Source organism: Tachyglossus aculeatus, chromosome 4, assembly GCF_015852505.1.
Source record: "Tachyglossus aculeatus isolate mTacAcu1 chromosome 4, mTacAcu1.pri, whole genome shotgun sequence".
Classification (NCBI taxonomy): domain Eukaryota; kingdom Metazoa; phylum Chordata; class Mammalia; order Monotremata; family Tachyglossidae; genus Tachyglossus; species Tachyglossus aculeatus.
Window position 1 is genome coordinate 1596474 of NC_052069.1, and position 25264 is coordinate 1621737.

The 25264-nt window shown below is 43.4% G+C and overlaps 1 protein-coding gene across 4 annotated transcripts in view; it reads left to right on the forward strand.

Annotated features, from left to right (window-relative positions):
• Window positions 1-25264, forward strand: part of SH3BP2 (SH3 domain binding protein 2) — a 159367-nt gene that overhangs the window by 55209 nt on the left and 78894 nt on the right. For 2 of the 4 annotated variants that reach the window (XM_038745233.1, XM_038745232.1), the window contains exon 2: window positions 3179-3231. The exons of 1 other annotated variant lie outside the window; for it this stretch is intronic. Coding sequence is in view for 1 of the 3 variants with exons in the window: in XM_038745230.1 (XP_038601158.1) it covers window positions 22649-22749 (101 nt within the window). In the remaining 2 variants the exon portion in view is untranslated. Of the gene's footprint in view, window positions 1-3178; window positions 3232-22640; window positions 22750-25264 lie in introns of those variants that run through there. One more of the 4 variants, XM_038745230.1, reaches the window with a different exon arrangement.

A 25264-nucleotide genomic window follows, 5' to 3' on the forward strand; every position in this document is an offset into this window, starting at 1 on the left:
CTCTTTATTGCTGAATTGTACTTTCCAAGCACCTAGTACAGCGCTCCGCACACCGTAAGCACTCAATAAATACCGTGGAATGAATGAATGGACAAAGAGGGAATCTCGCTAGGCCGTAATTATGGGCAGAGATCGCGTCTGCCAACTCTTTTGTATTATACTCTCCCGGCTGCTTAGTACAGGGCTCTTAAACACAGTAAACGATCAGTAAATAATAATAATAATATTATATATATTATATATAATATAATATATATTATATCATATTATATATTATATTATATTTATTTATTATAATTATTATTATAATTATATTATAATATTAATAATAATAATAATAATAATGGCATTTGTTAAGCGCTTACTATGTGCGAAGCACTGTTCTAAGCGCTGAATAAGATTGATTTATCCAGAGATCTTCCAAGAAAGAACTTGCTGGAGAAATGGCTGTAACGAGGAGATTTGTTTAGTCTTTTTATGCTGACAGGCTGGTTAGGATTTTTAAACTGTGAGCCCACTGTCGGGTAGGGACCGTCTCTAGATGTTGCCAACTTGTACTTCCCAAGCGCTTAGTACAGTGCTGTGCACACAGTAGGCGCTCAATAAATACGATTGATTGATTAGGATGGGCCTTTTTGGATTTTTTATCCTCCAATGGGCTCTTCATTTGTCACTTTAAACAATAGCCCTGTTATAACTGTTAGAAGAGAGAAGTAGTGTGGCCAAATAGCCTGGGAATCAGGAGGACCTGGCTTCTCATCCCGGCTCTGTGACTTCCTATTATTGTTAATAATAATCAATCAATCGTATTTATTGAGCGCTTACTGTGTGCAGAGCACTGTACTAAGCACTCTGCACTTGTAATCATCATCATCATCAGTCGTATTTATTGAGCGCTTACTATGTGCAGAGCACTGTACTAAGAGCACTTAGTACTTAGCACTTAGAGCACTGTACTAAGCGCTTGGGAAGTACAAATTGGCAACATATAGAGAGAGTCCCTACCCAACAGTGGGCTCACAGTCTATAAGGGGGAGACAGAGAACAAAACCAAACAGACTAACAAAATAAAATAAATAGAATAGATATGTACAAATAAAATAAATAAATAGAGTAATAAATATGTACAAACATATATACATATATACATTTGTAATGTATATAATATATAATAATAATAATAATAATGGCATTTGTTAAGCCCTTACTATGCGTCAAGCACTGGTCCAAGCACTGGGGTAGATACAGAGTTATCAGGTTGTCCCACGTGGGCCTCACAGTCTTCATCCCCATTTTAATAATAATTATAACAATAATGGCATTTCTTAAGTGCTGACTATGTGCAAAGCAGTGTTCTAAGGGCTGGGGAGGTTACAAGGTGATCAGGCTGGCCCACGGCGGGCGCTCACAGTCTTCATCCCCATTTTACAGATGAGGTAGCTGAGGCACAGAGGAGTTAAGTGACTTGCCCAAAGTCACACAGCTGACAAGTGGCGGAGCCAGGATTAGAATCCACGACCTCTGACCCCCAAGCCTGAGCTTTTCCCACTAAGCCATTCTGCTTCTCTGGTCTGCCATGTGACCCTGGGCAAGTCACTTTTCTGTACCTCAGTTACTTCATCTGTAAAATGGGGATTAAGTCTGGAAGCCCCATGTGGGACCTGTCCAGCCTGATTAGCTTGTATCTACTCAGTTACCTCATCTGTAAAAGATCTGTAAAACACTGTGAGCCCTACGTGGGACAACCTGATTACCTTTTATATATATATATATCTATGTATATGTATATATAAATAAATAAAAATAAAAAAAATTATTTATATATGAATAAATAAATTTATTTATTTTACTTGTACATATCTATTCTATTTATTTTATTTTGTTAGTATGTTTGGTTTTGTTCTCTGTCTCCCCCTTTTAGACTGTGAGCCCACTGTTGGGTAGGGACCGTCTCTATATGTTGCCAACTTGGACTTCCCAAGCGCTTAGTACGGTGCTCTGCACACAGTAAGCGCTCAATAAATACGATTGATTGATTGATTATCTACCCTAGCGCTTAGTACAGTGCCTGGCAACATAGTAAGCACTTAACAAATACCATTTGGGGGGGAAAAAAAAAATCACCGTTGAGCATTCAGTGTTGTTGGAGTCCTGGAAAGAATCCTGCTGTGGCCCTTTTCCGTTTCTCCTCCTCCGGAAGAAACTTGCTCCCACTAATAATAATAGCATTTATTAAGCGCTTACTATGTGCAAGGCACTGTTCTAAGTGCTAGGGAAGTTACAAGGTGATCAGGTTGTCCCACGGGGGGCTCACAGTCTTCATCCCTATCTATTCTTCATCTATCTATCTATCTATCTATCTATCCTTCATCATATCTATTCTATTTATTTTATTTTGTTAGTATGTTTGGTTTTGTTCTCTGTCTCCCCCTTTTAGACTGTGAGCCCACTGTTGGGTAGGGACTGTCTCTATATATTGCCAATTTGTACTTCCCAAGCGCTTAGTACAGTGCTCTGCACATAGTAAGCGCTCAATAAATACGATTGATGGTGATGATGATCCCTATTTTACAGATGAGATAAGTGAGTCCTAGAGAAGTGAAGTGACTTGCCCAAGGTCACACAGCTGACAGGTGGCGGAGCCGGGATTTGAACCCATGACCTCGGACTCCAAAGCCCGGGCTCTTTCCACTGAGCCACACTGCTTCTCCCCCTTTTAGACTGTGAGCCCACTGTTGGGTAGGGACTGTCTCTATGTGTTGCCAATTTGTACTTCCCAAGCGCGTAGTACAGTGCTCTGCACATAGTAAGCGCTCAATAAATACGATTGATTGATTGATTCTCCCACTAGACTGTAAGGTCGTAGTGGGCAGGGAACGTGTCCGCCAACTCTGTTATATTGTTGTCTCCCAATCGTTTAGAACAGTGCTCTGCGCACAGTAAGTGCTCGATTAAGCGCCATTGATTCTTTTCGACTGGGAGCCCACTGTTGGGTAGGGACTGTCTCTATATGTTGCCAAATTTGTACTTCCCAAGCGCTTAGTACAGCGCTCTGCACATAGTAAGCGCTCAATAAATACGATTGATGATGATGATGATTTTAATGCAGGTTAAATCATTTTTCGATCAGTTTTTTGCCGAGAGAATGAAAATTTTCCTCCCTTTTTTTTTCCTTTAGATTGGCATTTCTGCTTCTCCATTGGTTCTGAGCTTTGGCCTCTCTTTACAGGGGTAAGTTAATAAAGTAGCACGCGTAATTTTATATTTCGGAAGACCCTAGGAGAAGCAGCAAGACCGAGGGGATGGAGCCCAGGCCTGAGAGTCAAAAGGACCTGAGTTCTAATCCCAGCCGCCACCCCTTGTCTGCCGTAGGGCCTTGGGGAAGTCATTTCACTTCTCGGGGCCTCAGTTACCTCGGCTGGAAAATGGGGATTTGAAGACTGTGAGCCCCATTTCGGACATGGACGGTGTCCTCCAACCTGATAAGCTTGTGTCTACCCAAGTGCTTAGATCGGTGCCTGGCACATAGTATGCGCTTAACAAATACCATTTAAATAATAATAATAATAATAATGGTATTTGTTAAATGCTTAGTATGTGCCAAGCACTGTAATAATAATAATGGTATTTGTTAAGCGCTTACTATGTGCAAAGCACTGTAATAATAATAATAATAATAATGTTGGTATTTGTTAAGTGCTTACTATGTGCAAAGCACTGTAATAATAATAATGGTATTTGTTAAGCGCTTACTATGTGCAAAGCACTGTAATAATAATAATGGTATTTAAGTGCTTACTATGTGCAAAGCACTGTAATAATAATAATGGTATTTGTTAAGCGCTTACTATGTGCAAAGCACTAATAATAATAATAATAATGTTGGTATTTGTTAAGCGCTTACTATGTGCCAAGCACCGTAATAATAATAATGGTATTTGTTAAGCGCTTACTATGTGCAAAGCACTGTAATAATAATAATAATAATAATGTTGGTATTAAGCGCTTACTATGTGCAAAGCACTGTAATAATAATAATGGTATTTGTTAAGCCCTTACTATGCGCAAAGCACTGTAATAATAATAATAAAAATGTTGGTATTTGTTAAGCACTTACTATGTGCAAAGCACTGTAATAATAATAATGGTATTTGTTAAGCGCTTACTATGTGCAAAGCACTGTAGTAATAATAATGTTGGTATTTGTTAAGCGCTTACTATGTGCAAAGCACTGTAATAATAATAATGGTATTTGTTAAGCGCTTACTATGTGCAAAGCACTGTAATAATAATAATGTTGGTATTTGTTAAGCGTTTACTATGTGCAAAGCACTGTAATAATAATAATGGTGTTTGTTAAGCACTTACTATGTGCAAAGTACTGTAATAATAATAATAATAATGTTGGTATTTGTTAAAAGCGCTTACTATGTGCAAAGCACTGTTCTAAGCACTGGGGAGTTTACAAGGTGATCAGGTTGTCCCACGGGGGAGGTCACAGTTTCAATTCCCGTTTTCCAGCTGAGGTAACTGAGGCCCAGAGAAATTAAGTGATTTGCCCAAAGTCACACAGCTGACAATTGGCGGAGCTGGGATTTGAACCCATGACCTCTGACTCCAAGGCCCGGGCTCTTTCCACTGAGCCACGCTGCTTCTCTGGCTTCAAAGCGCTGGGGAGGTTACAAGGTGATCAGGTTGTCCCACGGGGGAGGTCACAGTTTTAATTCCCATTTTCCAGCTGAGGTAACTGAGGCCCAGTGAAGTGACTTGCCCAAAGTCACACAGCTGACAGTTGGCGGAGCTGGGATTTGAACCCGTGACCTCCGACTCCAAAGCCCGGGCTCTTTCCACTGGAGCCACGCCGCTTCTCTACAAGAAAAAAGAAAAGGTAACTGAGGCCCAGAGAAGTGGAGCGACTTGCCCAAAGTCACACAGCTGCTAAGCGGCGGAGCCGGGATTAGAACTCATGACCTCCGACTCCCAAGCCCAGGCTCTTTCCACTAAGCCACGCTGATCCTCTGGCTCCCAGGCTGGTGCTCTTTCCACTCGTTAAAGTTGCCTAAATGGGAAGAGCCCAGAATTGGGCACCTGTATATATGTATATATATTTGTACATATTTATTACTCTATTTATTTATTTTATTTGTACATATTCATTCTATTTCTTTTATTTTGTTAATTTGTTTTTGTTTTGTTGTCTGTCTCCCCCTTCTAGACTGTGAGCCCGCTGTTGGGTAGGGACCGTCTCTAGATGTTGCCGACTTGTACTTCCCAAGCGCTTAGTACAGTGCTCTGCACACAGTAAGCGCTCAATAAATACGATGGAATGAATGAATGAATGAATCTGGGAGTGAGATGACCTGGGTTCTAGTTCCTGCTCTGCCACTGGTCTGCTCTGTGACCTTGGACAATACCTCAGTTCCCTCATCTGTAAAATGGGGATTCAAACCGTGAGAAGTGGCGTGGCTTAGGGGAACGAGCCCGGGCTTGGGACTCAGAGGTCATGGGTTCTAATCCTGGCTCCGCCATTTGTTTATTTATTCTCTACTTATTTATTTATTCTCTATTGATTTATTTATTTTATTTGTACATATTTGTTCTATTTATTTTATTTTGTTAATATGTTTGGATTTGTTCTCTGTTTCCCCCTTCTAGAGTGTGAGCCCGCTGTTGGGTAGGGACTGTCTTTATACGTTGCCAACTTGTACCTCCCAAGCGCTTAGTACAGTGCTCTGCACACAGTAAGCGCTCAATCAATACGATTGAATGAATGAATGAATTTGCCTGCTGTGTGAACTCGGGCGAGCCACTTCTCTGGGCCTCAGTTCCCTCATCTGCAAAATGGGGATGAAGACTGTGAGCCCCACGTGGGACAACCTGATGACCTTGTATCTACCCCAGTGCTTAGAACAGTGCTTGGCACATAGTAAGCACTTAATACCATCATTATTGTCCCACGTGGGGCTCGCCGTCTTAATCCCCATTTTTACAGATGAGGTAACTGAGGCACAGAGAAGTGAAGTGACTCGCCCAAAGTCACACAGCTGACAGGCGGCGGAACTGGGATTTGAATCCATGACCTCTGACTCCCAAGCCGGGGCTCTTTCCAAGTATTATTTGTTTCCTTCTCAAAAATAGCTCTGAATGTCCACATCCGCCTTCTAGACTGAGAGCCCGCTGTTGGGTAGGGACCGTCTCTATATGTTGCCGACTTGGACTTCCCAAGCGCTTAGTACAGTGCTCTGCACACAGTAAGCGCTCAATAAATACGATTGAATGAATGAATGAATGAAGGCGGCGTGGTCTGGTGGAGAGCTTGAGTCCGGGAGCCGGGTGTCCTAGTCCCTGCTCTGCCCCATGTCTGCTGTGTGATCTTGGGCATGTCACTTAACCTCCCTGGGCCTCAGTCTCCCCATCATTAGGTATATATCTCTAATTCTGCTTATTTTGATAGTATTGATGCCCATCTACTTGTTTTATTTTGTTGTCTGTCTCCTCCTTCTAGACTGTGAGCCTGTTGTTGGGGAGGGATTGTCTCCGTCTGTTGCCAAATTGTACTTTCCAAGTGCTTAGTTCAGCGCCCTGCACACAGTAAGCGCTCAATAAATGCCACTGAATGAATGAATGAACTTAAGCTCCCTGGGCCTCAGTCTCCCCATCATTATGTATATATCTCTAATTCTATTCGTTTATTTTGATAGTATTGACGCCCGTCTACTTGTTTTATTTTGTTGTCTGTCTGTCTCCTCCTTCTAGACTGTGAGCCCGTTGTTGGGGAGGGATTGTCTCTGTCTCTGTTGCCGAATTGTACTTTCCCAGCGCTTAGTACAGTGCCCTGCACACAGTAAGTGCTCAATAAAAACGATTGAATGAATGAATTATTATTATTCCCTCCTTAAACTGGGAGTAAGGGACAGGGACTGTACAACTGGCTTGTTTTGTATCTACTGTAGCACTTAGTAATAATAATGATAGCATTTATTAAGCGCTTACTATGTGCAAAGCGCTGTTCTAAGCGCTAGGGAGGTTACAAGGTGATCAGGTTGTCCCACGGGGGGCTCACAGTCTTCATCCCCATTTTACAGATGAGGGAACTGAGGCACAGAGAAGTGAAGTGACTTGCCCAGAGTCACACAGCTGGCAATTGGCAGAGTCGGGATTTGAGACCGTGAGCCCACTGTTGGGTAGGGACCGTCTCTAGATGTTGCCAACCTGTACTTCCCAAGCGCTTAGTACAGTGCTCTGCGCGCAGTAAGCGCTCAATAAGTACAATTGAATGAATGAATGAATGAACCCATGACCTCTGACTCCAAAGCCCAGGCTCTTTCCACTGAGCCGCGCTGCTTCGTTGAGCCACGCTGCTTAGTACAGTGCTTGACACTAAGTGCTTCACAAATACCAATTTAAAAAAAATTAAAATAAAAAACGCTTTACAATCAATCGTATTTATTGAGCACCTCTGTGTGCAGAGCACTGTACTAAGCGCTTGGGAAGTACAAGTTGGCAACATGGCTTTCCCCCTGACCTTGGAAAAGGCACTTTATCTTTGGATTGCCACAGTTTCCTCGTCTCTAAAATGGACATAAAGAACTATTTTCTCTTCCTCTTAGACCGTGAGCTCCACCTGGAGCAGGGACTGTGTCGGATTCATTCATTCTTTCAATCGTATTTATTGAGCGCTTACTGTGTGCAGGGCACTGTACTAAGCGCTTGGGAAGTACAAGTCGGCAACATAATGTGAGCCCACTGTTGGGTAGGGACTGTCTCTGTATGTTGCCAATTTGTACTTCCCAAGCGCTTAGTACAGTGCTCTGCACATAGTAGGCGCTCAATAAATAGGATTGATGATGATGATGATGATGATAATAGACGGTCCCTACCCAACAGCAGGCTCACATTCTAGAAGGGGAAGACGGACGACAAAACAAAGCGTGTGGACAGGCGTCAAGTCGTCAGAATAAATAGAAGTAAAGCCAGATCATCATCAATCGTATTTATTGAGCGCTTACTGTGTGCAGAGCACTGTACTAAGCGCTTAGATGCACGTCATTAACAAAATAAAATAAATAGAATACTATGTACAAGTAAAATAAATAGAGGAATAAATCTGTCCAAACATATATACAGGGGCTGTGGGGAGGGGAAGGAGGTAAGGCGGGGGGGACGGGGAAGGGGAGAGGATGGAGGGGCTCAATCTGGGAAGGCCTCCTGGAGGAGGTGAGCTCTCAGTAGGGCTTTGATGGTTTTCTGTTTTCTATTTATATTTGATCCGGTGGTTTTCTGTTTTCCTCAACACGTAGCAAGTGCCTAATACGTACACTTTATCTTTGGATTGCCACAGTTTCCTCATCTCTAAAGGGGACATAAATAACTATTTTCTCTTCCTCTTGGTGAGCTCCACGGGGGGCAGGGACTATGTCTGATGTGGTGGTTTTCTCCCCCTTTTAGACTGTGAGCCCACTGTTGGGTAGGGACCGTCTCTATATGTTGCCAATTTTTACTTCCCAATCGCTTAGTACAGTGCTCTGCACATAGTGGGCGCTCAATAAATATGATTGATGATGACTCCCCCTCGTCGCCCTCTCCATCCCCCCATCTTACCTCCTTCCCTTCCCCACAGCACCTGTCTATATGTATATATGTTTGTACATATTTTTTACTCTATTTATTTATTTAGTTTACTTGTACATATCTATTCTATTGATTTTATTTTGTTAGTATGTTTGGTTTTGTTCTCTGTCTCCCCCTTTTAGACTGTGAGCCCACTGTTGGGTAGGGACTGTCTCTAGATGTTGCCAATTTGTACTTCCCAAGCGCTTAGTACAGTGCTCTGCACATAGTAGGCACTCAATAAATACGATTGATGATGACTCCCCCTCGTCCCCCTCTCCATCCCCCCATCTTACCTCCTTCCCTTCCCCACAGCACCTGTATATATGTATATATCTTTGTACATATTTTTTACTCTATTCATTTATTTAGTTTACTTGTACATATCTATTCTATTTATTTTATTTTGTTAGTATGTTTGGTTTTGTTCTCTGTCTCCCCCTTTTAGACTGTGAGCCCACTGTCGGGTAGGGACCGTCTCTGCATGTTGCCAATGTGTACTTCCCAAGCGCTTAGTACAGTGCTCTGCACGTAGTAGGCGCTCAATAAATACGATTGATGATGATGATGATGATGGTTTTATATTTTACTCAACACGCAGCAAGTGCCTACTAAATACCGTCCTTATCGTGGAGGAAAATGAGGCCCAGAGGGGTTGTGTGGCTTGGTCGAGGTCGCCCAGCGGACCAGCGGGTTAACGTTTAATGTGGAGCCGCGTGGCTCAGTGGAAAGAGCCCGGGCTTGGGAGTCCGAGGTCATGGGTTCTAATCCCGGCTCTGCTGCCTGCCAGCTGTGTGACCTTGGGCCAGTCACTTAACTTCTCCGTTCCTCAGTATCCTCATCTGTAAAATGGGGATTAAGATTGTGAGCCCCCCGTGGGACAACCTCATTACCTTGTATCTCCCCCAGCGCTTAGAACAGTGCTTGGCACATAGTAAGCGCTTAACAAATACCATGATTATTATTTTCCTTTAGACTGTGAGCCCACTGTTGGGTAGGGACTGTCTCTATATGCTGCCAACTTGGACTTACCAAGCGCTTAGTACAGTGCTCTGCACACAGTAAGCGCTCAATAAATACGATTGATGATGATGATGATGAAGGGAGCGTGGGAGACCTTGAAGCCGAGGTTGGCGGTGGGGATTTCCTGCTGCCCCAGAGCAAAAATTTGTGGGCAAAAGAGCAAATCAAGAGGAGCTGAATTTCCAGGCTGTTTTAGGGCTTGGCCGTGATGCTTTCCTGGTTTCGGGAATGTGCCACCTTCCCTTTGGGGCTTCCCCAGGAACTATAATAATAATAATAATAATAATAATAATAATAATAATAATAATAATAGCATTTATTAAGCGCTTACTATGTGCAAAGCACTGTAATAATAATAAGAATAATGTTGGCATTAAGCGCTTACTATGTGCAAAGCACTGTAATAATAATAATAATAATAATGTTGGTATTAAGCGCTTACTATGTGCAAAGCACTGTAATAATAATAATGATAATGTTGGTATTTGTTAAGTGCTTACTATGTGCAAAGCACTGTAATAATAATAAGGATAATGTTGGTATTAAGCGCTTAGTATGTGCAAAGCACTGTAATAATAATAATAATGTTGGTATTAAGCGCTTACTATGTGCAAAGCACTGTAATAATAATTATAATAATGTTGGTGTTTAAGCGCTTACTATGTGCAAAGCACTGTAATAATAATAAGAATAATGTTGGTATTAAGCGCTTACTGTGTGCAAAGCACTGTAATAATAATAATGATAATGTTGGTATTTGTTAAGCACTTACTATGTGCAAAGCACTGTAATAATAATAATTATTTTGGTATTTGTTAAGTGCTTACTAAGTGCAAAGCACTAATAATAATAATAATGTTGGTATTTGTTAAGTGCTTACTATGTGCAAAGCACTGTAATAATAATAAGAATAATGTTGGTATTTGTTAAGTGCTTACTATGTGCAAAGTACTGTAATAATAATAAGAATAATGTTGGTATTAAGCGCTTACTATGTGGAAAGCCCTGTAATAATAATAATAATAATGTTGGTATTAAGCGCTTACTGTGTGCAAAGCACTGTAATAATAATAATAATAATGTTGGTATTAAGCGCTTACTATGTGCAAAGCACTGTAATAATAATAAGAATAATGTTGGTATTAAGCGCTTACTATGTGCAAAGCACTGTAATAATAATAATGATACTGTTGGTATTTGTTAAGCACTTACTATGTGCAAAGCACTGTAATAATAATAATTATTTTGGTATTTGTTAAGCGCTTACTAAGTGCAAAGCACTATAATAATAATAATAATGTTGGTATTTGTTAAGCGCTTACTATGTGCAAAGCACTGTAATAATGATAAGAATAATGTTGGTATTTGTTAAGCGCTTACTATGTGCAAAGCACTGTAATAATAATAATAATGTTGGTATTAAGCGCTTAGTATGTGCAAAGCACTGTAATAATAATAATAATAATAATAATGTTGGTATTTAAGTGCTTACTATGTGCAAAGCACTGTAACAATAATAATAATAATGTTGGTTTTAAGCACTTACTATGAACAAAGCACTGTAATAATAATAAGAATAATGTTGGTATTTGTTAAGCGCTTACTATGTGCAAAGCACTGTAATAATAATAAGAATAATGTTGGTATTTGTTAAGCGCTTACTATGTGCAAAGCACTGTAATAATAATAAGAATAATGTTGGTATTAAGCACTTACTATGTGCAAAGCACTGTAGTAATAATAATAATAACAATGTTGGTATTTAAGCGCTTACTATGTGCAAAGCACTGTAATAATAATAAGAATAATGTTGGTATTTGTTAAGCGCTTACTATGTGCAAAGCACTGTACTAAGCGCTGGGGAGATTACAAGGAGATCAGGTTGTCCCACGGGGGGCTCACAGTCTTAATCCCCATTTGGCAGGTGAGGGAACTGAGGCCCAGAGAAGTGAAGTGACTTGCCCCAAGTCACCCAGCTGACAAGGGGCAGAGCCGGGATTCGAACCCATGACCCCTGACTCCAGAGCCCGGGCTCTTTCCACTGAGCCACGCTGCTTCTCTCCTCACCTTGGCAAGTCTCAAAGCCCCCCCAGACTCATGTGCTCCTCCCTCCCGCCACCCGCACTCACTACCCACTCACAGAGAAGCAATCAATCAATCAATCGTATTGATTGAGCGCTTACTGTGTGCAGAGCACTGTACTAAGCGCTTGGGAAGTCCAAGTTGGCAACATAGAGAGACAGTCCCTACCCAACAGTGGGCTTACGGTCTAGAAGCAGGGTGGCTCAATGGAAAGAGCCCGGGCTTTGGAGTCAGAGGTCATGGGGATGAAGACTGTGAGCCCCCCATGGGACAACCTGATCACCTTGTAACCTCCCCAGCGCTTAGAACAGTGCTTGGCACATAGTAAGCGCTTAATAAAGAGAAGCGGCGTGGCTCAGTGGAATGAGCCCGGGCTTTGGAGTCAGAGGTCCTGGGTTCGAATCCCGGCTCCACTAATTGTCAGCTGCGTGACCTTGGGCAAGTCACTTAGCTTCTCTGGGCCTCAGTGACCTCATCTGGAAAATGGGGATTGACTGTGAGCCCCCCGTGGGGCAACCTGATCACCTTGTAACCTCCCCAGCGCTTAGAACAGTGCTTTGCACATAGTAAGCGCTTAATAAATGCCATTATTATTATTACTATTATTAATAAATGCCATCATTATTACTAAGCTCTCAGAAAGTACAATTCAGCAACAAATAGAGGCAATCCCTCCCCAACCCAATTTGCTTGTATCCACCCCAGTGCTTAGAAGGGTGTCTGGCACATAGTAAGCACTTACTAAACGCCCCAATTATTATTATTATAAATACGATTGATTGAGACCGCCCCCTGGTGGTGTGAAAGTGTTTGCCTGGGGGTGTTCAGTCTCACAGTTCATTCATTCATTCAATCGTATTTATTGAGCGCTTACTGTGTGCAGAGCACTGTACTAAGCGCTTGGGAAGTACAAGTTGGTAACATATAGAGACGGTCCCTACCCAGTAGCGGGCTCCCAGTCTCAGGACATTCTCTTGCTCTCTCTCTCTTTTGTATAAAGTACTTACTATATGCCAGGCACTGTAATAAGCGCTGAGATACATATTATTATTATTATTATTATTATTGTGGCATTTATTAAGCTCTTACTATGTGCAAAGCACTGTTCTAAGCGCTGGGGAGGATACAAGGTGATCAGGTTGTCCCATGGGGGGCTCACGGTCTTCATCCCCATTTTACAGACGAGGTAACTGAGGCCCAGAGAAGTGAAGTGACTTGCCCAAAGTCACCCAGCTGACAGTTGGCGGAGCCGGGATTTGAACCCATGACCTCTGACTCCAAAGCCCGGGCTCTTTCCACTGAGCCACGCTGCTTCTCTATTATCACACATACATATGTTTGATTAAGCACTCACTATATGCAAAGCACCGTTCTAAAACTGGGGAGGATACAAGGTGATCAGGTTGTCCCACGGTGGGGCTCACAGTCTTCATCCCCATTTCACAGATGAGGTAACTGAGGCCCAGTCAAGTGAAGTGACCTGCCCAAAGTCACCCAGCTGACAGTTGGTGGAGCCGGGATTTGAACCCACGACCTCTGACTCCAAAGCCCGGGCTCTTTCCACTGTGCCACGCTGCTTCAGGTTGTTCTGAATATACCTGTATATATGTATATATATGTTTGTACATATTTATTACTCTATTTATTTTGCTTGTACATATCTATTCTATTTATTTTATTTTGTTAGTATGTTTGGTTTTGTTCTCTGTCTCCCCCTTCTAGACTGTGAGCCCGCTGTTGGGTAGGGACTGTCTCTAGATGTTGCCAACTTGGACTTCCCAAGCGCTTAGTCCAGTGCTCTGCACACAGTAAGCGCTCAATAAATACGACTGAATGAATGAATAAATAATAATAATAATAATGATGGCATTTGTTAAGCACTTACTATGTGCCAAGCACTGTTCTAAGCGCTGGGGAGGTTACAAGGTGATCAGGTTGTCCCCCGTGGGGCTCCCAGTCTTCATCCCCATTTTCCAGAGGAGGGAACTGAGGCCCAGAGAAGTGAAGTGACTTGCCCAAAGTCACACAGCTGACAATTGGCGGAGCCGGGATTTGAACCCGTGACCTCTGACTCCCAAGCCCCCGCTCTTTCCACCGAGCCGCACTGTTTCTACATGGGGCTCACAGTCTTAATCCCCATTTTCCAGAGGAGGGAACTGAGGCACAGAGAAGTGAAGTGACTTGCCTAAAGTCACGCAGCTGACAATTGGCGGAGGCGGGATTTGAACCCATGACCTCTGACTCCAAAGCCCGGGCTCTTTCCGCCGAGCCACGCTGCTCCTGAATGCTGAGGGGCTGGGACGGGGGGATGAATAAAGGAATAAATTCAGAGTGATGCGGAAGGGGATGGGAGAAGAGGAAAGGAGGGCTTAGGGAGCGTGTCTTCCAACTCTGTTGTGCTCTCCTAGGTGCTTAGTACAGTGCTCTGCATATTCATTCATTTATTCAACCGGAGTTATTGAGTGCTTACTGTGTGTGAAGCACTGTACCAATCAGTCAATCAATCAATCAATCGTATTTATTGAGTGCTTACTGTGTGCAGAGCACTGTACTAAGTGCTTGGGAATCAATCAATCAAATCGTATTTATTGAGCGCTTACTGCGTGCAGAGCACTGGACTAAGCACTTGGGAATCAGTCAATCAATCAATCGTATTTATTGAGCGCTTACTGTGTGCAGAGCACTGTACTAAGCACTTGGGAATTAATCAATCAATCAATCGTATTTATTGAGCGCTTACTGTGTGCAGAGCACTGGACTAAGCGCTTGGGAAGTCCAAGTTGGCAACATATAGAGATGGTCCCTACCCAACAGTGGGTTCACAGTCTAAAAGGGGGAGACAGACAACAAAAGCAAACATACTAACAAAATAAAATAAATCATCATCAATTGTATTTATTGAGCGCTTACTGTGTGCAGAGCACTGTACTAAGCGCTTGGAAAGTCCAAGTTGGCAACATATAGAGACAGTCCCTACCCAACAGTGGGCTCACAGTCTAAAAGGGGGAGACAGACAACAAAACCAAACATACAACAAAATAAAATAAATCATCATCAATCGTATTTATTGAGCGCTTACTGTGTGCAGAGCACTGTACTAAGTGCTTGGGAAGTCCAAGTTGGCAACATACAGAGACGGTCCCTACCCAACAGCGGGTTCACTGTCTAAACGGGGGAGACAGACAACAAAACCAAACATACAACAAAATAAAATAAATCATCATCAATCGTATTTATTGAGCGCTTACTGTGTGCAGAGCACTGGACTAAGTGCTTGGGAAGTCCAAGTTGGCAACATACAGAGACGGTCCCTACCCAACAGCGGGTTCACTGTCTAAACGGGGGAGACAGACAACAAAACCAAACATACTAACAAAATAAAATAAATCATCATCAATCGTATTTATTGAGCGCTTACTGTGTGCAGAGCACTGGACTAAGCGCTTGGGAAGTACAAGTTGGCAACATCTAGAGACGGTCCCTACCCAACAGTGGGCTCACAGTCTAGAAGGGGGAGACAGACAGCAAAACCAAACATACTAACAAAATAAAATAAATCATCATCAATTGTATTTATTGAGTGCTTACTGTGTGCAGAACACTGTACTAAGCGCTTGGGAAGTCCAAGTTGGCAACATATAGAGACGGTCCCTACCCAGCAGTGGGCTCACAGTCTAAAAGGGGGAGACAGAGAACAAAACCAAACATACTAACAAAATAAAATAAATAGAATAGATGCGTACAAGTAAAATAAATAAATAGAGTAATAAATCTGTACAAACATATATACATATATTTATAGGTGCTGTGGGGAAGGGAAGGAGGTAAGATGGGGGGATGGAATAGTGTGTAGCGCTTAGAACAGTGCCCAGCGCTTAGAACAGTGCTTTGCACATAGTAAGCGCTTAATAAAAAGAGCCCAGGCTTTGGAGTCAGAGGTCATGGGTTCAAATCCCAGCTCTGCCGATTGTCAACTGTGTTACTTTGGGCAAGTCACTTCACTTCTCTGGGCCTCAGTTCCCTCATCTGTAAAATGGGGATGAAGACTGTGAGCCCCCCGTGGGACAACCTTATCACCTTGTAACCTCCCCAGCGCTTAGAACAGTGCTTTGTACATAGTAAGCGCTTAATAAATGCCATCATTATTATTATTATTATTATTATTATTATTAATAAATGCCATCATTATTACTAAGCGCTCAGAAAGTACAATTCAGCAACAAATAGAGGCAATCCCTACCCAACAACGGGTTTACAGTCTAGAAGAGTGCACACAGTATGCACCGCAGCGTGGCTCAGTGGAAAGAGCCCGGGCTTTGGAGTCATGGGTCATGGGTTCAAATCCCGCTCCACCCATTGTCAGCCGTGTGACTTTGGGCAAGTCACTTCTCTGGGCTTCAGTTACCTCATCTGTAAAATGGGGATTAATATAATAATAATAATAATAATAATGTTGGTATTTGTTAAGTGCTTACTATGTGCAAAGCACTGTTCTAAGCGCCGGGGTAGATACAAGGTAATCAGGTTGTCCCACGAGGGGCTCACAGTCTTCATCCCCATTTTCCAGATGAGGGAACTGAGGCCCAGAGAAGTGAAGCGACGTGCCCAAAGTCAGCTGACAAGTGGCGGAGTCGGGATTTGAACCCAGGGCCTCTGGCTCCAAAGCCTGGGCTCTTTCCACTGAGCCACGCTGCTTCCCCAAGACTGTGGATTAAGACTGTCCCGAAGGGGACAACCTGATCACCTTGTAACCTCCCCAGCGCTTAGAACAGTGCTTTGCACGTAGTAAGCGCTTAATAAATGCCATCATTATTATTATTATTATTATTGCCACTGATTGAGTCAAAAAGAGTTCTGCCCAGGTTAACCTGTGTTGGCAAACCCTTGACCAGAGTCAAAAACTAGGCTGAGGGGGTGGGGAGGGGGTTTATAATAATAATAATAATAATAATGGCATTTATTAAGCGCTTACTATGTGCAAAGCACTGTTCTAAGCATTCATCCCCCTTCTATTATTATTATTATTATTATTATTAATTAATTCTAGACTGTGAGCCCACTGTTGGGTAGGGACCGTCTCTAGATGTTGCCAACTTGGACTTCCCAAGCGCTTAGTACAGTGCTCTGCACACAGTAAGCGCTCAATAAATACGATTGATTGATTGATTGATTGATTGATCCCACCCCTGGCCCTCCTCCCACCTTCCCCAGTGAGGACCCGGGATTCATTCAGTCGTATTTACTGAGCGCCTACTGTCAGCTGCAGCTGTTTATTTCCCCCTTCGCTCTCACTTCCCAGTGCAATGCTCACGGCTCGCTTTCCCAAACTACATTTCTCTCCCTTTCTCTTCTCTCTTGTAATAAGAATGGCATTTTTTAAGCGCTCACTATGTGCCAAGCACTGTTCTAAGCGCTGGGGGGATGCAAGGTCATGAGGTTGTCCTACGTGGGGCTCACAGTCTTCATCCCCATTTTACAGATGAGGGAACTGAGGCCCAGAGAATAATAATAATAATAATAATTTTGGTATTTGTTAAGCGCTTACTATGTGCAAAGCACCGTTCTGAGCGCTGGGGAGGATACAAGGTGATCAGGTTGTCCCATGTGGGACTCACAATCTTAAACCCCATTTTACAGACGAGGTAACTGAGGCCCAGAGAAGTGAAGTGACTTGGCCAAAGTCACCCAGCTGACAAGCGGCGGAGCCGGGATTTGAACCCATGACCTCTGACTCCAAAGCCCCGGCTCTTTTCCACTGAGCCACGCTGCTTCTCTAATAATCAGCGTACTTGATAAGTGCTTACTCTTGGCCAGGCACTGTTCTAAGCGCTGGGGCAGATACATTGTACATGAGCCCGCTGTTGGGTAGGGACCGTCTCTATATGTTGCCAACTTGGACTTCCCAAGCGCTTAGTACAGTGCTCTGCACACAGTAAGTGCTCAATAAAGACGGTTGAATGAATGAATGAATGCTCTACACACAGTAAGTGCTCAATAAAGACGACTGAATGAATGAATGAATGCTCTGCACATAGTAAGCGCTCAATAAATTGATTGAATGAATGAATGCTTGGCACATAGTAAGCGCCCAACGAATACCATCGTTATCATTATGCCCACTGTTGGGTAGAGACCGTCTCTATATGTTGCCAACTTGTACTTCCCAAGCGCTTAGTACAGTGCTCTGCACACAGTAAGCGCGCAATAAATACGTTTGATGACTGATGATGATTCTAAACGACGGACTAAATGCGATTGAATGAATGAATGAATGCTCTACACACAGTAAGTGCTCAATAAAGACGGTTGAATGAATGAATGAATGCTGTGCACATAGTAAGCGCTCAATAAATCGATTGAATGAATGCTTGGCACATAGTAAGCGCCCAACGAATACCATCGTTATCATTATGCCCACTGTTGGGTAGGGACTGTCTCTATACGTTGCCAATTTGTCCTTCCCAAGCGCTTAGTACAGTGCTCTGCACACAGTAAGCACGCAATAAATACGATTGATGACTGATGATGATTCTAAACGACGGACTAAATGCGATTGAATGAATGAATGAATGCTCTACACACAGTAAGTGCTCAATAAAGATGGTTGAATGAATGAATGAATGCTCTGCACATAGTAAGCGCTCAATAAATCGATTGAATGAATGCTTGGCACATAGTAAGCGCCCAACGAATACCATCGTTATCATTATGCCCACTGTTGGGTAGGGACTGTCTCTATATGTTGCCAATTTGTACTTCCCAAGCGCTTAGTACAGTGCTCTGCACACAGTAAGCGCTCAATAAATACGATTGATGATAGTAAGCGCCGAACGAATACCATCGTTATCATTATGCCCACTGTTGGGTAGGGACTGTCTCTATATGTTGCCAATTTGTCCTTCCCAAGCGCTTAGTACAGTGCTCTGCACACAGTAAGCGCTCAATAAATACGATTGATGATAGTAAGCGCCGAACGAATACCATCGTTATCATTATGCCCACTGTTGGGTAGGGACCGTCTCTCTATGTTGCCAATTTGTACTTCCCAAGCGCTTAGTACAGTGCTCTGCACACAGTAAGTGCTCAATAAATACGATTGATGATTGATGATGATTCTAAACGACGGACTGAATGCGATTGAGTGAATAAAGAAGCCGCGTGGCTTAGTGGAAAGAGCCCAGGCTTGAGAGGCAGAGATCGTGGGTTCGAATCTCGGCTCCACCACTTGTCAGCTGTGTGACCTTGGACCGTCACTTCACTTCTCTGGGCCTCAGTTCCCTCATCTGTGAAATGGGGACTAAGACTGTGAGCCCCACGTAGGACAGCCTAGTTATCTACACAATTATCTAATTATCTAATACAACCTTGTATCTACCCTAGCACTTAGAACAGTGCTTGGCAGAGAGAAGCATCACGGCTCAGTAGAAAGAGCTCGGGCTTTGGAGTCAGAGGTCATGGGTTCAAATCCCGCCTCCACCACCCATCAGCTGTGTGACTTTGGGCAAGTCACTTCACTGTGCCTCAGTTCCCCCATCTGTACAATGGGGATTAAGACTGCGAGCCCCCCGTGGGACAACCTGATCACCTTGTATCCTCCCCGGTGCTTAGAACAGTGCTTTGCACATAGTAAGCACTTCACAAGTACCATCAGCGTTATTATTATTATATAGTAAGCGCTTAACCAATACCATTATTATTATTATAATTTTCATTATTACAGTCCCTGTCCCACATTGGGCTCACACTCTTAATCCCCATTTTACTGATGAGGTAACTGAGACCCAGAGAAGGGAAGTGACTTGGGCAAGGTCACACAGCCGTCTGCCTCCTCCTCTAGACTATCAGCACCTCGTGGGCAGGGATCGGGTCTGCCACCTCTGTTGCACGGTATTCTCCCAAGCGCTTAGTACAGAGCCATGCCTATGGCAAACGCCCAATAAATACCTTGGATATTATATTTATTACTCTATTTATTTTACTTGTACATATCTATTCTATTTATTTTATTTTGTTAGTGTGTTTGGTTTTGTTCTCTGTCTCCCCACTTCTAGACTGTGAGCCCGCTGTTGGGTAGGGACTGTCTCTATGTGTTGCCAACTTGTACTTCCCAAGCGCTCAGTACAGTGCTGTGCACACAGTAAGTGCTCAATAAATACGATTGATTAATTGATTGATTGATTGATTGATCGATGGATTATTAGTCAATCAATCCATCAATCGATTCTGTTTACTGAGTGCAAAGCGTCCACCGAGCAAGTGCCTGGCACATGGTAAGCACTTAACAAATACCAGTATAATTATTATTATTATTATTATTATAGGAAGCAGCTTGGCTCAGTGGAAAGAGCCCAGGCTTGGGAGTCAGAGGTGATGGGTTCAAATCCTGGCTCTGCCAATTGTCAGCTGTGTGACCTTGGGCAAGTCACTTCACTTCTCGGGGCCTCAGTTCCCTCATCTGTAAGATGGGGATGAAGACTGTGAGCCCCACATGGGACAACCTGATCACCTTGTATCCTCCCCTAGTGCTTAGAACAGTGCTTTGCACATAGTAAGCGCTTAACAAATGCCATTATTATTATTATTATCATTATTGTTATTATTTATTATTATTATTATTATTATCATTATTTATTGTTATTAGGCCCTGCTGAGAGCTCACCTCCTCCAGGAGGCCTTCCCAGACTGAGCCCCTTCTTTCCTCTCCCCCTCGTCCCCCTCTCCATCCCCCTGTCTTACCTCCTTTCCTTCCCCACAGCACCTGTATATATGTATATATGGTTGTACATATTTATTACTCTATTTATTTATTTATTTATTTATTTATTTTACTTGTACATTTCTATCCTATTTATTTTATTTTGTTGGTATGTTTGGTTCTGTTCTCTGTCTCCCCCTTTTAGACTGTGAGCCCACTGTTGGGTAGGGACTGTCTCTATGTGTTGCCAATTTGTACTTCCCAAGCGCTTAGTACAGTGTTCTGCACATAGTAAGCGCTCAATAAATACGATTGATTGATTGATTGATTTGGGAGAATATGACGAAACTAAGACAAATTCCCTGCCGACAAAAGGCAACAGACCAAAATTATTTACAAAGAATGGGAGCGGGGAGATGAACAATTATCAGGGTCAAATAGCTGAATAAATGATGGAATAAACAGTTCACTATATATCGAGAAGCAGCGTGGCTTAGGCTTGGGAGTCAGAGGTCGTGGGTTCTAATCCCGGCTCTGCCGCTTGTCAGCTGTGTGACTTTGGGCAAGTCACTTCACCTCTTTGGGCCTCAGTGACCTCATCTGGAAAATGGGGGTGACGACTGTGAGCCCCACGTGGGGCAACCTAATTACTTTGTATCTACCCCAAGCGCTTAGAACAGTGCTTGGCACATAGTAAGCACTTAACAGATACCATCATTATCAATGCTTAGAACAGTGCTCAGGACTTAGAGCAGTGCTTGGCACAAAGTAAGTGCTTAACAAATACCATCATTATTATATGTGTATATATATATATATAATATATATATATATATATCATCATCAATCGTATTTATTGAGCGCTTACTGTGTGCAGAGCACTGTACTAAGCACTTGGGAAGTACAAGTTGGCAACATATAGAGACAGTCCCTACCCAACAGTGGTATATATATATATATATCTTTACTATATAAATACCTTCTAGACTGTGAGCCCGCTGTGAATCCCCATGGGATTCGAACCCATGACCTCTCACTCCAAAGCCTGTACTGCACTTAGCGCTTGGGAAGTACAAGTTGGCAACATATAGTTGGCAACAACTTTCCAAACGCTTAGGACAGTGCCCTGCGCACAGTAAGCCCTCCCTCTCTGTACCTCAGTTCCCTCATCTGTAAAATGGGGATGAAGACTGTGAGCCCCCCGTGGGACAACCTGATCACCTTGTAATCTCCCCAGCGCATAGTAAGCGCTTAATAAGCGCCATTATCATTATTATTATTAGATACGATTGAATGAAGTCTTTGAAAGTGGCCAAATGGCTGCACTGGAATCTCTTTATAATGTCATTTATTAATAATGGCATTTATTAAGCGCTTTTAGGCCGTGAACCCACTGTTGGGTAGGGGCCGTCTCTGTATGTTGCCAGCTTGTACTTCCCAAGCGCTTAGTACAGTGCTCTGCACACAGTAAGCACTCAATCAATCAATCAATCGTATTTATTGAGCGCTTACTGTGTGCAGAGCACTGTACTAAGAGCTTGGGAAGTCCAAGTTGGCAACATATAGAGACAGTCCCTGATCTATTAAGCGCTTACTATGTGCAAAGCACTGTTCTAAGCGCTGGGCGCGGGGATACAAGGTGACCAGCTTGTCCCCCGGGGGGCCCACAGCCAATCCCCATTTTCCAGATGAGGGAACCGAGGCCCAGAGAAGTGAAGCTTTTAGACCGTGAGCCCACAATTGGGTAGGGACCGTCTCTATATGTTGCCAACTTGTACTTCCCAAGCGCTTAGTACAGTGCTCCGCACACAGTAAGCGCTCAATAAATGCGATCGATGATGATGAAGCGACTTCGCCCACCGTCAGCCGTGCGACTCCGGATGAGCCGGGATTTGAACCCGCGTCGCCCAGCTGCCAGTCGGCGGAGCCGGGATTTGAACCCGCGACCTCCGGCTCCAAAGGCCCGGGCTCTTCCCACGGAGCCGCGCCGCTTCTCTGCAAACTTTCCGGTGACTGGCACGGAGGGGAAAGTCAGGAAATCGGTGACTAAAGCGAAACCAGGGGTAACAGGAAGTACGGAGAGAAAACCAGAGGAAATAAGGCCTTCCGTCTGACTCGGTTGGGCAGAATTCACCGGCCGGAGAGGCAGCCGAGGGGTCGTGCTTTGGATCGTGTTCATTCCCTGAGAGGAGATAATAATCCTGCCCTCGGAGGGAGCGATGCCGGCACGTGGAACTCATGGTACTTTCTGAGCGCCCAGCGGCCTCGACCATCCGAAGGAAACGTGCTTCGGGCGCCAGGCCGGGCGAGAAAACTATGTGTTGGGCAAGCGCTCTGAGGTCAGTGATTTCGCAGGTGGTTCTTCCGAACTTTTCCATCTTAACGGACGATCAGTCCAGCAGTCGGGCCTTTGGAGCGCTCGCTGCGTGCGGAGCACTGTACTGAACGCCTGGGAGAAGCAGCGTGGCTCAGTGGAAGGAGCCCGGGCTTTGGAGGCGGAGGTCGGGGGTTCCGACCCCGGCTCCGCCACTTGTCGGCTGGGTGACTTTGGCCAAGTCGCTTCACTTCTCTGCTTAGTACAGGCGCTTAGTACAGTGCTCTGCATCGTCATCGTACATATTTATGACTCTATTTTACTTGTACATATCTATTCTATTTATTTTATTTGGTTAGTATGTTTGGTTTTGTTCTCTGTCTCCCCCTTTTTAGACTGTGAGCCCACTGTTGGGTAGGGACTGTCTCTATATGTTGCCAATTTGTACTTCCCAAGCGCTTAGTACAGTGCTCCGCATCATCATCGTACATATTTATGACTCTATTTTACTTGTACATATCTATTCTATTTATTTTATTTTGTTAGTGTGTTTGGTTGTGTTCTCTGTCTCCCCCTTTTTAGACTGTGAGCCCACTGTTGGGTAGGGACTGTCTCTATATGTTGCCAATTTGTACTTCCCAAGCGCTTAGTACAGTGCTCCGCATCATCATCGTACATATTTATTACTCTATTTTACTTGTACATATCTATTCTATTTATTTTATTTTGTTAGTATGTTTGGTTTTGTTCTCTGTCTCCCCCTTTTTAGACTGTCAGCCCACTGTTGGGTAGGGACTGTCTCTATATGTTGCCAATTTGTACTTCCCAAGCGCTTAGTACAGTGCTCCGCATCATCATCGTACATATTTATTACTCTATTTATTTTACTTGTACATATCTATTCTATTTATTTTATTTTGTTAGTGTGTTTGGTTTTGTTCTCTGTCTCCCCTTTTTAGACTGTCAGCCCACTGTTGGGTAGGGACTGTCTCTATATGTTGCCAATTTGTACTTCCCAAGCGCTTAGTACAGTGCGCCGCATCATCATCGTACATATTTATTACTCTATTTTACTTGTACATATCTATTCTATTTATTTTATTTTGTTAGTATGTTTGGTTTTCTTCTCTGTCTCCCCCTTTTTAGACTGTGAGCCCACTGTTGGGTAGGGACTGTCTCTAGATGTTGCCAATTTGTACTTCCCAAGCGCTTAGTACAGTACTCTGCAGTACGGTGCTCTGCATCATCATCGTACATATTTATTACTCTATTTATTTATTTTACTTGTACATATCTATTCTATTTATTTTATTTTGTTAGTGTGTTTGGTTTTGTTCTCTGTCTCCCCCTTTTTAGACTGTGAGCCCACTGTTGGGTAGGGACTGTCTCTAGATGTTGCCAATTTGTACTTCCCAAGCGCTTAGTACAGTGCTCTGCACTCAGTAAGCGCTCAATAAATACGATTGATGATCAATCGTATTTATTGAGCGCTTACTGGGTGCAGAGCACTGTACTAAGCGCTTGGGAAGTACAAGCTCTGCACACAGTAAGCGCTCAATAAATACGATCGATTGATTCTCTGGGCCGCAGTTCCCTCATCTGGAAAATGGGGATGAAGCCTGTGAGCCCCATGTGGGACAACTTGATTACCTTGTATCTACCCCAGCGCTTAGAATAGTGCTTTGCACATAGTGAGCGCTTAATAAATGCCATCATCATTATTATTATTATTCACTTCTCCGGGCCTCAGTTCCCTCATCTGGAAAATGGGGATGAAGCCTGTGAGCCCCACGTGGGACAACTTGATTACCTTGTACCTACCCCAGCGCTTAGAACAGTGCTTTGTACATAGTGAGCGCTTAATAAATGCCATCATCATTATTATTATTATTATTCACTTCTCCGGGCCTCAGTTCCCTCATCTGGAAAATGGGGATTAAGTCTGTGAGCCCCATGTGGGACAACTTGATTACCTTGTATCTACCCCAGCGCTTAGAACAGTGCTTTGCACATAGTGAGCGCTTAATAAATGCCATCATTGTTATTATTATTATTATTCACTTCTCTGTGCCTCAGTTCCCTCATCTGGAAAATGGGGATGAAGCCTGTGAGCCCCATGTGGGACAACTTGATTACCTTGTACCTACCCCAGCGCTTAGAACAGTGCTTTGCACATAGTGAGCGCTTAATAAATGCCATCATTACTATTATTATTATTAGTCACTTCTCTGTGCCTCAGTTCCCTCATTTGGAAAATGGGGATGAAGCCTTTGAGCCCCCCCATGGGACAACCTGATTACCTTGTAGCCCCCCAGCGCTTAGAGCAGTGCTTTGCATATAGTAAGCGCTTAATAAATGCCATTATTATTATTATTATTATTATTACAGTGGAGCAGAGCTGGCCCCTGCCCACAACGCGCTTACAGTCTAAATGGGGTTTAAGTAGCCGTGTTAAAATGCGCGATGGGGGAAATAAGAGCTTAGTGCATCATTAAACTCTGCCTATTTTATTTCCCCCATCTTACCTCCTTCCCTTCCCC